This window comes from Conger conger, chromosome 7 (assembly GCF_963514075.1).
Source record: "Conger conger chromosome 7, fConCon1.1, whole genome shotgun sequence".
Taxonomy (NCBI): Eukaryota; Metazoa; Chordata; class Actinopteri; order Anguilliformes; family Congridae; genus Conger; species Conger conger.
The window spans coordinates 50,111,073-50,126,986 of NC_083766.1; the positions used below are offsets into that span (position 1 = coordinate 50,111,073).

Below are 15,914 nucleotides of genomic sequence, written 5' to 3' on the forward strand. Positions count from 1 at the left end.
GGCGGAGTTAAGCAGGGGAACCACGGCCACTTCGCTGAGGAAGTGCTGCCGCTGTCGGAACGCTGTGGACTCTATGGCACATGGCAGAACAAAGCAGGCGTGCGCAGTAGCAGGTGGAGGAGTTGACAGGTAGGGCTTGTGCGGTCTTTTACATTTTAATCGAGTCGTTATTCGTCACGTCTCGCCTGGCTGTGAACACGCATTGTTATTTGTAGAGTCGTTAGTAATGCGCGTTGTTTATTGCAGGACGCTTTTTTTTCTTTGGAAACTTTTTTTTGCAGCAAGGCAGAATTTGAACTGAATAGTGTGAAATAACAAGTTCATGCCGCAGCAGCCAAATACCATATCCCAGACTGTTTTCAAATTGAATTGTGACAGTCCTGCTGTTACAGTCTCTTGGAGGGAACAGACTAGTTTTAGTGGGGTTTAAACTTTAGTCCGCCTAATCCACAGCTAACAGCCCCCTCTGTGTCCAGTGTTCCCCCACCTTCCCATGGCCGTGTCCACAGCTGTTTTTCCAGCCTGGGGGCAAGCCGTCGCAGGCCAGTCATATTTCTGAAACCCTGTCCTCTCGGTGAAGCACGGTGCGAATTTTCTACCTGCCTCAGATTTCAGCCCAGGATTGTGATATTGTTTCAGCTGTTTCACAGACCCATCACGGGGAGGCCAGAGAGTTGGGAGTAGCTTGGAATTCTGGGACACCTTTCCTTTGAGTGTTGCTTTCGTTCCTGTGTCGGACGCTAACTAGGGATCGAGATAAGAGAGAAAAAGAGATAGAGAAAGAGAGAGAGCGCCATTGCCCCAGCCAGGCTTAAGGCCATGATTGACTATCACCCGCCAACTGTGACAACAAGAATGCGCACGGATTACCAGAGTAAACCACAGCAGCGATATTTCTGATCTAAAGATTACCTGGAGTTCCAGAGGCTTATTCGGAGACTTCCCGACTCGTTCTCTCGTTCCCCCCCATCCCCCACGCCCCACGGCCACCCCTCTCCTCCCAGATGAAGAGCTCTCGCTGGCATGCTGACAAGGACAAAATTTAAGCAACACGAGTATTTAACCTCCAGCTAATCTTGTCTTTGTCAGAATAGAAGGATTAGGCCATTAAATTCAGCGTGCCCGCAGGGGGTTACGGCATTAATGGCTTGACGAATGACAGAACCTGCTGGGAAAGGTGAGCCGACGATTGACACCAGAACACATATCTGCCTGCCAGACTGACAGCTCCAGAGATTAGCTTTCACCGACTCTCTTCGGAGTGCGGAGTGACACGATTGCACAAGACCTTTTAAAAGCTAAAGCACGCAGTTCACGGAGGCCGTTGCCAACATCGGACGCTCCTACCTGAGGTTGCTCCGTTTGTTTTTTTTGTTTTTTTATTGCTTTGTTTTTCATCCTAGTTCAACAGTTTTTAAAGGCCTCTTAGACATCTCGATTGAAGCTTGTTAATCTTTTATTGCGTTTTAAAAGTGTTTTTGGGCGTATTACTCAGTATCCTGGTACTTTCTGCTGCATTAATTCAGTACGGGAGTGAATGTCTTTGATTCTGGACTCTGATTGGCTTCAGTTGAGTTTGAATTTCGGTGCCTGTTCATAGGACCCCCATAGTGCCACCCTGCACCTCTAAATCACCCCCGTGCCTGTCAGCGCCCCCTGCAGTGACGGGATGGGACAGGGGCAGCTGTGCCAGGGCACACATCAGCTGTCTGTCAGCGCCTTCTCCTGTTTCGGCCCAGTGCCGGCCCAGGGCCCTCTGGGATATATAAAGATTTGTTCTCCAAAGGGCGAACACTGTCTTCACCAGCAGGGGGGATATGTACACCAATCCCCCTCCTGTAGCTGTAGCCAAATCCCCGGCACGGCCGCAACGCTGCACAGAGACTGCAGTGAACCCCCCTGAAATCCCACCTCTGCCCCCGGCAGGCCGCTCATATTACTCCACCAGAGCCCCCCTTTCTCAGGCCCCCAGTGTCCGGTGTGGAGGTGCAGGGCTGGGCAGGGTGTGAGAAGAGGCTGGCCCTAGCCAGGAGGAGGCGTGGCCTAGCCAAGGGGAGGTGGGACCTAGCCAAGATGAGGCGGGGTTTAGCCAATGGGAGGTGGGGCCTAGCCAAGAGGAGGCAGGGTTTAGCCAATGGGAGGTGGGACCTAGCTAAGGCCAGATGGGGCCTAGTCGAGGGGAGGCCGGGCCTTGGCACGGAGAGGCAGGGCCTTGTATGGGTAGGCGGGGCCTAGGTGAGGGGAGGTGGGGCCCAGCCAGTGAGAGGCGTGTCCTAAACAAGAGGAGGCAGCCTTGCTAATGCCAAGCTGAGCATAGTTGAGGGGAGGGGGGGGGGCATAGGTAATGGGAGGTGGGGCCTGGTCAAGGGGAACAGGGTCTAGTCAGGTGGAAGTAAGACCTAGTCATCAGGATGCAGGGCCTATCGAAGTGGAGGAGAGGCCTAGCCTAGATGCTTCAGGAAGTCATGGCAGGTCATCAGACTCCAGCTGGAACTGCAGCCAGCAGAGCGTCATTGATAACGGCGTCGTCAAGATGTCGACGCACAAACATTTAAGTGTTTGGCGGCTGCTGTGATTAACAAGTGGAAGAGAGAGAGGGAGGAACTCAAAAGGGACAGGAGCAAAAGAATAAAACATTTTGAGAATCCACATGGTAGCTCATTAGCGGAGCCATTATTGACGTTCCATGTGGCCGTGCTCGATACGCTTATACAGCTCTCGTTGTGCGTCAGACAAAGCACAGCAGGCCCCGAGACTTCTGAGGCTGGAGTCTAAAAGAGGAGAAAACTGCTTAGAAAAACATTCTTTGCGTTTATTGTTGCAATTAGGGAGAGATAGCCGGCTTTTGAGCGGGGATAATGGGCTGGTGGCCACCCGCGAGCCCATCGCTCCGGCTTTTAAGTCCTCCAGGGTCCTCCCCAGACTTCCCAGCATTCCATCTGAGACGACGCCCAGCGGACCGCTACACGTTGTCCGTTTGTGAAACCGCATGGGGCGTAGAACAAGCAAATTCCGGCTACACGTTTTATTAAACACAAATTCACACTGTGTTTTTTGCAGTTGTTACATTGAGTTTATTTCTTTTTTTCTTTTTTACTTAAAAAGGCAAACCGCTAGGCATCTCACGACCCAAGTGGGGAGGGGGTGCTGTTCTCAGATCAGGATCCACCCCCCCCCCCCCCTCCGTACACACACACACACTGGTTTGTATGTCTGAATGGCGGTTGGGGGTAACTGACACGGGTTCCGGAGGATTCCACTGACATGACGGACCGCAGGAGTGCGGCCAGGCGCTTTGGTGCGCGTCACGTCGAGGCCCCGGACCACATTTCACCCCTGCGCCGCACGCATGCCTCGGAGTGCTCGCCTTGCATTTTCACAGGCCGAAAAAGACAAACCCGCGTCATAGTCCTCACCCGCTGACCTTCCATCCTGTTTGACTGCCCTACCGCTGAGAACGCACGCTCAACGTGTAGCGGTTACGATCACTGACTTTACCACCGCTGTACGGAAGAAATAACCTGCGCTAATTGGTCTTAACTTCCGCGGGATTTGCAGTTGGCCTCTCAACTGTCCTATACAGACCAGAGTCAGAGTCAAATATGTATCTGAAATACTCCTGAGTAATAGTTCTCTTCCAGGTCTCTGGAAATTTGTCAGTGATACACGTTATGACCCAAAATGTATAAAACATATGAATTAAGCAATTGTTCTGAGTACTTGTGAAAGTATTTGTGTTTTTAACTGTCCGTAAGATGTAGGAATTGCACAGTTGCTTAAGAAGTCAAAGAATTTAAAATGGTCCGGTGAAGTTGCTGTGGGTGGCTGAGTAATATTCACGAAAATAAATGGTAAAATCCTTCTCTGCCACCCTTGGGGTAGTAACTAAGTCGGGTTACCGGGGTGAAAGTCGTATTTCGTGGCCGAAAGTAAACCTGTCGTCAGTGCAGCTCAGGAATGGGGCGGACCCCGCTGAGACGGAGGCCCCGCCCACCCCGGGTTGCCCTGGCGCCGGTGGCGCTCCCGGCATTCCCGCCCGGGGAAGAGTAATGACCACAGGGAGCGCTTTAGAGCGTCCAGTCCCGTCCGGGGCTGTGCCAGGGAACACGGGGCTTCACGGAAGACTGTGAGAGACTCGCCCGGGACCCCCGAACCGCCTGAGAGAGAGAGGGAGAGATGCCGTGGGGACCCCTACGGCACGCCACAGGGCCCCTCAGCACAGCCAGCCAGGGGACCTCATCAGCCCCCTGCTAATGCTAACGCTTGGGCCTGCTGCAACCTACCACTGAGGGAGGGAGGGAGCCAGAGTGAGGGGTAGTGAGGGGGATACATAGAGAGAGAGAGAGAGAGAGAGAGAGAGAGAGAGAGAGATGGGGGATAGAAGGGGGCAGGTAGAGAGAGAGGGAGAGGGACATAGAGAGTGGAAGAGAGAGTGGAGTAGAGTGAGGGGTAAGAGAGAAGGAGAAGAGAAAGTTATCGAGCCAGAGTGGGGGATAGCATGAGGTGAGAATAGAGGGGATGGAGAGAGAGATAAAGAGGGCAGAATAGAGAGAAAGTGGGGGGAGATGGGAAGATAGAAACAGGGAGGGTTAGAGGGATGGAGAGATGGAGAAAGCAGGGGATAGAGAGAGAGGGGTAGAGACAGTGAGGGATGGATAGAGATAGACGGAGGGATAGAGAGACTGACATAGGGAGGCATAGAGAGAGGGATGGGTAGAGAGATAGAGGGATGATAGAGAGATAGAGAGAGGGATGGATAGAGAGAAAGGGGGAATAGAGACATAGAGACGGGGTGATAGAGATAGAGAGAGAGGGATGGGTAGAGATAGAGAGAGGGATGATAGAGAGACGGGGATAGAGAGATAGATAGACAGGGGGAAAGAGAGATAGAGAGAGGGATGGGCAGAGAGATAGAGAGAGGGATGGATAGAGAGACAGAGTTGAGCAGAGCTGGCGGGATGACGCAGAGAGGCTCAGTCCCTCCAGAGAGGCGTCCCCTCTCGGGATAACACGCAGAGAAGTGTTTGTCTTTCCGCAAAAACACCCGGCAAGCTTCAGCTGCGCGGACGCGAAGCCGGGCGAAGGAGAACTCGCTAAACGCGCTTCCCAACGGAGAAATTATCGCAACTCCCCAGGCAAACGGGCTGCACAACACGGCTGCATATGGTGCTGTATCAGAGCTCGCCAGCCCACAGTCGGCCTGTGGAAAAATAACTCCCAGTTTTACTCCTGAAAATGAATGGGTTTCAAGCTAAAAGCAGCACAACGTGATCATAATTTCATCCGTGGCTCGACTTTCTATGAAGCATTGTTGCCAAAAGAAATACAAATACAATACATAGCCATGAATATAGTAATTATTGGAACCCTTTTTTTGTGCTAGCTGTGAATTTGGCGGTACGTGAGTTTTCAGGCTGCAGTGAAATCTGACTTGACAAACGCTAAATGGAATGTCTTTGAGGCGGGCGAAGCCGGCATTCAGCTTGGTGTATATTGTAATTGATTTGACTTGAGCAAACAGGGAGACTTCCTGAATTTATTTGTACGTTTCAGGGGAGAGAGGGGAGAAGGAGTTGGGGGGTAGGTGTAGTGGAGTAGGGGTGGGGTTTCTCTGCAGTTTCTGAAACAACGCCGTCTTTGTGCGAGCATGTAATCGTAAGGGGGGTGGCTGGTAAAAGCCAAAAAAAGAACAGCCCGCAGTTATGTCTAGACAAAACAAATCTTTTCCTTATGAGTCCAACTCCCGTGTTCAGTCCACACCGAATCGCTGGCGAAAAAACCCGATACGAGGCCCGTAATGCAACCGAGGGCAACGATGGTTCACCCCGAAGCAGAGCAGGACGCGGAATTCCCCGAACGCTCGCCAGGAAGTCTACCACACGGAAAATCTGGTCCGCTGAGCTGGCTGTGAGGAATTCCGTTCTGCCAGATCTGTGGTTATCAGCAGTTGGCCAGGATGTTTTTGTCTTATCTTGGGGGGGGGGGGGTGGCACAGCAGCATAATCGTGCCTTCCTGTTCTTCTGAGCAGGTGTGTTGGGGGGGGGTGAGGGTGGGGGGGGGGGCGTAGCACGGTGGCGAAATGTTACCTTGTGTTGCATCACCTCACCGCGGCTGCTGACAAGGGCAAGTAATGTTTGGTTCCGCCCTCCTCTTTTCCACCTGCTACTTTGCTACTAAGCAGGTTTTCCCCCCTTGCCACCTGCTCTTTAACAGCCTTTCAACAGGTGCCAAACAGCCCGCCTGCGCATTCCTCATCCGTGGGAAACGGAGAAACCCGCAAACCAGGCAAGGTCTCCGCCAGTCACCGCGTTTCTTTGAAGAATTAATAACGGGGTGTATGAACGATTCAGATCCCCCCGTTATCGCAGACTTCGTCAGCTCGACGCACTCTCGAAACAGATGTGTTAGAAACAACACATAACGTGTGGTTTTTTGATGCGCCACATTTTGTGTCACTTTCAGCAGTCTGTGTTTTAAAAAAAGACTCTTTCTAGCACGTAACACAAAAGTAGTAACTTTGACACACAATGTGTTGAAAGTAACACAAAAGTAGTAACATAATAACTGTGTTGGATATAAACACATCCTTTTCGAGAATGTGGGTGGAATACGAACTGAGATTTTGATTTCAGGACAGAGCCGTCAGGGGCGGCCATTTTGTGCTTTGTCTCTGTAGTGCCCACGGCGTATTAAAATCTGCTTGCCCCAGTGCATGACAGTCAGAGAGGTGCAGGGGATGATATTTACAGTGGCACCTCTCCCCTTTATGCACAGAGGCCATGCTCAGGAAGACTCAGCATCACACGGAGTCTGGCGGCTGCGGCTAATGCAATGTGTCAGAATAAGCTGGAGTGTCAAACTCAGGCTGCATGCTGGGAGTTTGATGCTAAGCGAGCAGGGCGGCCCTGTCCTCAGAGGTGTTTACATCACCCCGCTAGGTAGAGGCCTTCTTTCACTTCTGCTCGCGTCAGCCGACGTCTCCGCGCACGCCGCTCGGGGAGGAATAAAAAGAGGGGGGGGGGAATAGAAGAGGGAAAGAGGAAGAACTGGATTCGTCCGGCCAGTTTTTTTATGCTCGGGGTTTTGTTTTGAGGGGGCTGGCCTTAACCCCCTGAGTCCACGCGAGCCCGCGGGTTTGAGCCGCCCCCGCTGAAAATAATTTAGGAGGTATGGAGGTGTACGTCTGGGTGCTATTTAGGGGCCCTGGACTCAGACAGAGCCGGAGTTTTGGGATCGCCCGGGGGTCTCCGGCCCATAAATCTGTCCGCGTGTCTCCAGGGGCGAGGGGGGGAGGCGCTCTGCTGGCGGGGTCGCGGGAAGGCCCGGGCCGGCTGGAATCTCGCGGTGAGGAGGCCGGCGCGAACGGCCTTACGGCTCTCAAGAGCTCCGTTTGGAGCTCAACCCTGAACACAACCCCCCCTCGACAGACTTCAGAAGCCCCAGTTCACAATGAGACTCTTTTCCTGTTACCAAAATGCTGCTTCTACTTCTGCTACCTCTACTTTTATCTTGCATTAGCACTTGCATGTGAAACCCCACGGCCTGCTGTTTATTTTTAAATATACGCTTTTTTGTCAAACCCTCTGTTTTACCAGTCCCTCACATTAACGCAGTAAGGCCTACACGCTGCACTGTGCTGAATGTGCAAGGCGCTACTACATCTGAAAGGAAATTTAAAACACACACTGGGCTGTGTTTACTCCCCTACACAAACGTGTTAGCTCATTATGGTTATCGTATGAACTCATTATGTCTGGTTTACCACATACTGACACAGCTGAGCTCGCGATAATTATTTAAGTGATTTTATGCGTTCGCTGTATAGCTAGCCAACTGTTTCTAATGCTTGTGGAAAAAAAGCGTTTGCCTTTGAAGGCAGTGGTGTTTCAGCTTGAGGAAATTAGCGCTTTTTTGTTAGCCTATGGCAGAGGCTCCATTTAATAGCATTTAGCTTGTATCAAATAGGATTATTAATCTGCCTACCGCAAGGAGGCGGCGAATGAACCGCCTCCGGAGCAGAGCCCGGCTGCGATTGGCCGAGCCCGGGAGGGCCCCTCTCTGCATTGTCGCTAACCACATGGGTCCCCCAGGCTCCCTCAGCGAGCCACTGCGGCCCCTCTCCCATTCTGCCACAATGGCACTTTTGAGATTCTAATACCCTGTTAGCTTTAGCCGGAGATCACCTCCGGATAATGGGCTCTTCTCACTGGCCCCCGGGGTCGTCCCCAGACATGGGGGCTTATAATTGGTTTTCTTTAGACACGGCCCCTGCTGACCCCCTCTCAGGCACCTGATCCCATAAATCCCCCCTCTTTCCGAACCGGGGAAAAAAAGAAAAAACGGGGAAAAAAACATTCACCTTTTTCCAGTAGTGTCCTCTCTGAAGGCTGCAACGTGATTTTAATATACACGACGTCCATCTCCTACCTTGTTTTTCTGTCTCATTCCACCCCCCCTCTCCCAACTCCCCCATCTTGCATGAAAGTGGCAGGACTCTTTCTTTTAAACAGAAGGAGGACTGCATATATTTGTTTCCAGGGATCAAGAAGACTGACAAATTAACTCTCGGGGGAGGCGAATTACAGATCTCCTTCATTTCGCGGACCCCAGAGTCTTCATTACGGGAAGAATAGACTTAATTTTTTTACCCGTGTTAGCACATTCGGAAAACAACCTTGGGGACCCGGCGGAGGAAACGCGAAAGGGAAACTGGAATCTTTTCCATCTATTACGTCTTGGACACTTTCCATAAGAAGTCTCGGCAGGGAACGAGCCACTCGCGAGTGGCGGGGATTCGTTCTGTTTGTGTCTGCTGCTCTGGGCCGACTGGGCAGCTTGTGTCTGCTGCTCTGGGCCGACTGGGCGGCGTGGCAATCCCCAGACTTTGGGAGGGAAAACGGGCAGCTCAGGCGAGAAGACTCAAAAGAGCAGATTCGTGTCGCCTGACAAAATGGCCGCTCTGGGCGCAGCGTTCCATCTGCCCAACAGTAAAGTAGGCCCGTGTCTCGTTTTCCCATAATGTAAACACTCTTTGCCTCACAGTCTCCAAAACCGGAATGTTCTACCTGCTTTAACAAACATATTTTGCTGTGTGATGGAATTATTGTGCCTTTTTATTGTTTTTCCTCTGTCTCATGGTCACCAGTGATTACCAGCACACGCCCAGGTTTCTAAGGAGGATTTTGTTGCATCGATTTGCTATTGACGCGCAACACACTCCGGCCAGAGCGGTGTCGAAGACAACAGACTTTAGACGAGGAATTCATTATTAGCCGACGTGCACAACAGATGTTTGATGGAGCAACAACCCAGGGAGGGGGGTTGGGCATTGATCCCCCCCTTCCACTCTGGAGCGAGGGTCGACGTGACCCCAATGATCACGGCGTGCACGCCTCATGTCTCCGCGCTGAAGGATTTAAGCCGTGAAAAGCGGGATCAGTTGTTGTCCCTGTGTTCAATCTTTTGGCTGGGAGCTGAGTAGGCCCCCGGGGACGGTGTAGGAAAGAGCCCACTCCTCGCCGGGGCTTAGCGAGCCGTAATGGAAGCCATAAAGGCGCTTTCACAATGGAGGCGCCGTCCGCTGGGGAATTGGCCCAATCAACTGCTCCGCTCAAAGGAGATTTAGCTGCTTAGCAGTGTGTGCCAGCAAGGCTTTAGGAAAAAAAAAAAAAAAGGGAGTTAATTACGGGTTATATGCGCTGTCATTTCCCATGAGCCTCCATTCTTTATCATATGCATTGAGCCCTGGGACCTTATTCATACATATATTAGCCGGGCTAGTAAGCCTTAGCGCACACACACAAAAAGCTAAATCTGTGTTTTCAAACAGTTTGAAAAAACATTTTTGCGTTTTTATTTTTTATTTTTTGAAAAGCGGTGCGGGGCTGGAAAGCACGGGAACAGATGATTGCATTAACACCGGGTGTTAGATTACTGTCGCGTTCGTTCGTCCTTTTACCGCGTCTGCTTGAGAGAGAGCGAGGAGCTGCTACGGCTAATATTGGCAAAAGGATTACAATAAACATCCTGACCGCTGCTGCTGCACAGTCCCCGAGTGCGTTTCATTTATCTGGGGCCATTAGTGCCAAGTCCTCAGCTGGATGCTTCCCAACAATAAATCCGTGTTGATGTTTTTGTCCCCCCCCTCCCTTCCCCTCCTCCCTCTTCTCGATCTGTCATTGTACTGGGAAATGTTGTTATGGCAGCTGGCTCGCCGCTCGGTCCCCCTGTCCAAGTCGAGGTCGACAACCGATTTAGCCGGGTCACCTGGTGCCTGTCCCAGAACGTCGGAGGGATCCAAGTTATTCGGCTGACGACATGAGCCCCCCTGATCTGCTACCAGGAGGCTGACGCTGAGGCTATAAGTGGCCGCAGCTAAGATGGCCGCTTGGGGCAGGCGGACAGGCGTGTGAAAGTGGTGTCGTCCGACACCTCTCCCACAGGTGTTGGTGGAAGGGCGCTCTCCCGGGGAGAGAGGAGCCGTAAATGAGCCAGATGCCGTGTGTCGTCTTACCTCTACGTCCCCAGGAGCAGAGGGAGGGGCTTGTGTGATGTCACTAAGGGCTGCCTGTCAGTCAAATGCGGCAGTCACCCGGGACTGGAGGTCGCTGCGCGTGTGTGACGGCCGCAAATTAGCACGTCAGGCAGCCCAATTACCAGTGAGCGTTTCAATCTGAAGCATACTGTTATTTGAGTCGTTTTCTACGTGTCAAAATGGCCGCAAACTGACACTTTGTCAAGTTTTTTTTACTTTTTTTCTTCCATTAATTTGAGTGCTGTGAAGATCCTTGCCTGCGGCCGAACAGGTGTGAGACGTGTCTGTCGCCTCTCCCGGTTGTTCTAACGCACCCTTTTCGTCTCTTTGTGTTCCCCAGTTCCGGATTTCAGCGTCGCCACACTCGCCCCGAATGACAGCCAAGAAGCACGAGGCCTGGGCCTCCCCAAGGTGTCGGGCCTAGAGAGGAGCCAGGAGCGGAGCAAGGAGAGCGGCAAGGAGCCTTCCCTTCTGGTGCCCGGCCTGCCCAAACAGCCCGTCCCAGAGGCCCCGGCCCCAGCCGCGGCCCCTCTCCCTAGCCCCGCCCCTCGAGCGGAGCCTGCCCCGCCCCTCCAGTCCCCCGCCTCGGCCCCGCCCCGACAGCAGGGCCCGGAGCCCCCTCCGACGGCCCCGCCCCGGCCCCGTGCCCCGCCCCTGCAGCAGCCCGAGCCCCCGTCTCACCCCCGCCCCCCTCCCACCCCCAACCCCCACCGGCACACGCCCTCTCCCGCCCTCCCGGCCAACCCCAGCCAGCCTGGGCCCCACCGGCCCCCGTCCCGCTGCCTGCCCAGGCCCCTGTCTTCGTACGGCAGCAACCACAGCCTCAACTGCATAAGGTGGGTACAGAACTACCACATTACCCTCCCTTACCGTTTAGCCTGCACGTTTACATGTTTGTGCTAATGGAGGGCTTTGCTAGGCCAGGTAGCCCATTAACACGCACCTTCAAAGTTGTCCCTCGAAGTGGTGGGGTGGTGGAGGGATTAACATATCCTCATTCTTGCTGGGCTTTAGAAAATGAGTGAAGTTTATTTGTATTGCACCTGTGAAGAACAGGTTCATAAAGTGATTCGCAGAGGCATACGAATGTGTAATGAATAAGTAAAAAATAGATTTACAAGGGAAATTAGCTATACATGTGAATTACCCAAAGCATCTATTTTGTACATGCAATGCTCCTATATGTTGTACATATGTATGTACATTGTGGCACAGGTATACAGTATAGTATGAGCTGAATCTAAATTTGGCAATCTGGTCAGTAAAGCCTCACAATGTACCCACAACCATATCCCACAAGTCTCTAATTATGCAGTATGAGTGTACGGTTTCATAGCTAAATGAAAGGGATGAAACAATTCTGCATTTGAATTTTGTTGATGTTCTGTTGCCAAGCAATGTAACTCTTTCTCCACACCTACGAAGAATAAGTGTCTTCAATTTTCAGCATTGTCATCTGTTTGCATTTGTTGCCTCCAGCTCCCAAGTCGTAGAGCCTCATATATCCTTGCTGTGCTGCCGTTCTGTGCACAGCTGAGCTCCGTGCAAGTGCTATCATTTTAAATCTTCTGCATATAATTCCTCCCTGGGATCTCCTCGCTCTGTTAAAAATTTCTACCTCTCACACGCAAATGTGCTCATTTAGCAAGCGCTCCCCCCCTAGCCGCAATGGCTGCTATCGACTGTGAATAATTACAGGACAGCTGGAAAGACGTTAGCGCAAATGAGCTTTTGGGGTTTAGCGTGTAAGACGCTGAAACGCTGCCCGCTTTCTCTGGGGGACGGCCCACGCCCGAGCCAGACAGCACCAGGCGTTCAGCCACCACCCGCCCGCTCGTGTGGCCCCCCTCCGCCTGCAGTCTGAGAGACGCTCATCTGGAGCGAAGCGCCGAGGACGCCCGTTTCACACTGGAAATTCGCAAATCGCGTTTGTCTATGGCAACCGGGCTGTTGGCAGGAATCGCAGCCCCGGGACCCCGCTTGTGAAATGCGGCATTAGTCTGTGAGATGGATGCACTCCCCCCCCAAAAAAAGTTATGAAAAAGTGCCTGTAATGATAAGGCCGCTTATCACTTTAGGTACATAAAACTGTGACCCTAGTCAGCACTATATAATTATTAATTTGTACTGTGCTTTCTAAAGTACAAAAATGTACCTCCATTATACCCTCTACTTCTCAGAGTGTGGGGTGTTGAAGCCGCCCAGGTCAGTGTGGTAATGGCTGGTTCCTGCTCAGATGGCTGGCTGCAGTGGCGTCGGCAGAAGAGTGTGATCTGACCCTGACCCGTCTCGTCTCTGTCTCCACAGCAGCAGCCGGAGCAGCACCCCGGGCAAGCCTCACGGCCCCCAGCCGCCCCCGCACCTACCCCAGCACCCGCCCGGCTCAGCCTTCCCCCTCCCCCTCCCCACCCAGACCGCGGCCCACAGCTTCCCGCCGGCCCCCCTGCAGTCCTCGCCGCACCCCAATATGTTCGCGCCTCCAGCCGCCTTGCCTCCACCTCCACCGCTCACGTCAAGCACTCTGCCGGTCCCCGGACACCCCGCGGGCGGTCCTTACTCAGGTACGCCCCCCCCTGCTACCCCCACAAGGTGAAATACGGCAACCGACCCGCCCACCAATCTGCCCAATATCTCAGCCGTGAATCACCCTGCAGTGCTGACAGCCCACGCCCAGCTGTGGCGTGTGTGGAGTGCTTGCGGAATCCTGGACTGACATCACGGTGGGATTAGTGAGATATAATTTATTAGAGGAAGAACGTTCAGAGGCAATTGTCATTCCATACCCTGTACTTCAGGGCATGTATTTGACAGGTGATGGATGTACTCACTTGGTCTGTTGTTTGTGCCAAGTTTCAATTTGGAGGGTCCTCACAATGATGGTAAAAAGGAAAACTCACATGTCCAAATAGAAGGGTCCTCACAATAATGGTGAAAACAGGCAGCTCACATGTCCAAATTAGAGGGTTCTCGCAACAATGGTTAAAAACAGCAGCTCACATGTGCAAATTGGAGGGTCGTCACAACAATGGTTAAAAAAGGCAGCTCATATATACTCTTGGCTAAAAGCTGCTGCATTACTGCTGTCCTGTTATTGTTGTTCCAGTTGGATTGAAATGTCTGGTACACACTGTTTGGACTCCCAGACATAAGTTATGGCTTCAGTGTGTTGTAGAATCAAAAGCCCCAGATCCTGGACCGCAAAGGGACTAGAGGCACTCTATGTGCCTGAGATCTGTTTGTTTTTGTTTGATAGGCTGGACATGTGAGTCCATGCACTGTTGTGTGTGTGTGTGTGTGTGTGTGTGTGTGTGTGTGTGTGTGTTTGTTGTGTGTGTGTGTGTGTGTGTGTCTGTGCATATATGAGTGCTTTAAATAAAATGTTCATTGTAAATCAACTCTACATATGTTCACACTCCCTATTGGCTCTGTTGTCATATGTTGAATTAGTGTTAAAGTTTACTGTCATCGAGTGTTAAAGTGCCTGCATGTGATTCTGTGTGCACACAGTAAGATTCAGTTCAGTGTGTTGAGTGCTAAATATATGTAGATATGTAGAGTACATATTGTCCTATTCTGGTCCCTGTTGGGCTTGTATATACTCATATGTTAACACTGGACATTTTACTGGATAAGGCTGAGTGTAAATGTGTGCCTCAGGATTTCTGTATGTGTACACGTGTCTGTATGTGAGCGCAAGCGTGAACACATTCCTGTCTCGGGGTGGAGAATAACCCTGCTCATCTGACCCCCCCCCCCCCCTTTTCCCCAGAACAAGACCTGCTGCGGCAGGAGCTGAACACCCGATTCCTCGCCTCGCAGAGCGCCGACCGCGGGGCGTCCCTGGGCCCGCCGCCCTACCTGCGCACCGAGTTCCACCAGCACCAGCACCAGCACCAGCACCAGCACCAGCACACCCACCAACACACCCACCAGCACACCTTCACCCCCTTCCCCCACGCCATCCCGCCCTCCGCCATCATGCCCACCCCTGCACCACCCATGGTGCGTACCCCGGCCAGAAATGTGAGGATAAGTAGAGTGCGTCTGAGGGGTGGGGGGCGCGTGGGGTGTTTGGGGGTGTGGGGTCGGAGCACGTCTGTTGGGTTACGCTTTGCAATGAGGTTCATGAATTGGCATTAACTAATAACTCATTAAATTAACTTTATTTCTTAACTACTAAATAATGTATTAGTTCCATGAGTTCCATGAATATTTATACACGAACCGTAGGATACATTTATTATTAGTTAGCAATTAACAAATACATTAGCAGTTTTGCCATTAACTAATGTATTTGTTATCATGAATGAATGATGTGCAAATACATTAACCATGCTGTACACTACTTTTCAGTAGACATACAGTAACTAAATTAGTTTGTCAATTCATGTGACCTTTTTGTAAAGTGTTACCATCTGTTGATACTGCATTTTTTAGTCATAATCTTGCTTTTTTCTTACTCAAAACAAAACACTGGTGAACTTTCTTCAGGGTGAAATAATTCTGCTGGTTTTCTTTGGAAATTTTCCCCCCTCCCCTCCTAATCCACAAATTTTAAACACAGGCAATTATTGTTTCAAGCGAGTCATTTGGTCCAGAGGCAGCCAAGCTTTGAAAACCTTACGCTCGTTTATTCATCCTTCCTCTGACATCATGTTATTTTTTAATGAATACTTACGGCTGGAAATGTGCTGTTCATTGCCGGCTTCCAGCAGTGCTCTGAACCGCTGTACGTCGAAGAGAAAAATAAACGGTCTCACGTGCCAGTGTTCAGATGCGCCGCAGAATTATTTTCCCCCGAGTGTTTTCTTTTTGAAACTATATTCCTGTGGTGAAAGTCTGTTAGTGTCTGTGACAACTTGAACAAGAATCTGAAACTAGTTCTAAACCGCATTATTTATACATAACTGTAGAAATATTCACCTACTGCCTCATTTGAAATGGTAAAACCACCCTTTATTGGCTTTGGCTCTGGTTTTTGGTGAGGCTGTTTCCTTGGATATATAAACAAGTTTTAAACTGCTTAACTTGTTTGGTTTTCGGTGCTAAATTCTGTCAGGAATGAAACGGTTCTCAGTTCTGTCAGAGGCAATGTTTATCCTAGGTTTTTTGTTTTCAAAGCAAAATGCATACATCCAGATGTTTACATTTTGCAATGGTACCTTAAAAGCCATAGTTTTCCGTGTATATAAATACGACAGTATTTCATGAAAATGTGTGCCTAATTCCTGGTTCTAAGTATTGCGTACTGATGAAATGTTTCAGTTATGTTGTTTTCCCACTTTTATGATGGATATATACTTAGCTCTGGCTTATGTTGTTCCTTTTCAGTTTGACAAATACCCTACAAAAGTCGATCCCTTCTACAGACACAGTGTG

At 51.1% G+C, this 15,914-nt stretch overlaps 1 protein-coding gene across 3 annotated transcripts in view; it reads left to right on the forward strand.

Annotated features, from left to right (window-relative positions):
* Positions 1 to 15,914, forward strand: part of auts2a (activator of transcription and developmental regulator AUTS2 a) — a 368,537-nt gene that overhangs the window by 335,933 nt on the left and 16,690 nt on the right. The window contains exons 1-5 of one of the 3 annotated variants that reach the window (XM_061248270.1): positions 652 to 1,177; positions 10,876 to 11,371; positions 12,843 to 13,096; positions 14,305 to 14,558; positions 15,867 to 15,911. In XM_061248270.1, the coding sequence (XP_061104254.1) occupies positions 1,156 to 1,177; positions 10,876 to 11,371; positions 12,843 to 13,096; positions 14,305 to 14,558; positions 15,867 to 15,911 (1,071 nt within the window). In that variant the 5' untranslated portion in view covers positions 652 to 1,155. Of the gene's footprint in view, positions 1 to 651; positions 1,178 to 10,875; positions 11,372 to 12,842; positions 13,097 to 14,304; positions 14,559 to 15,866; positions 15,912 to 15,914 lie in introns of those variants that run through there. The other 2 variants (XM_061248269.1, XM_061248267.1) reach the window with 2 other exon arrangements.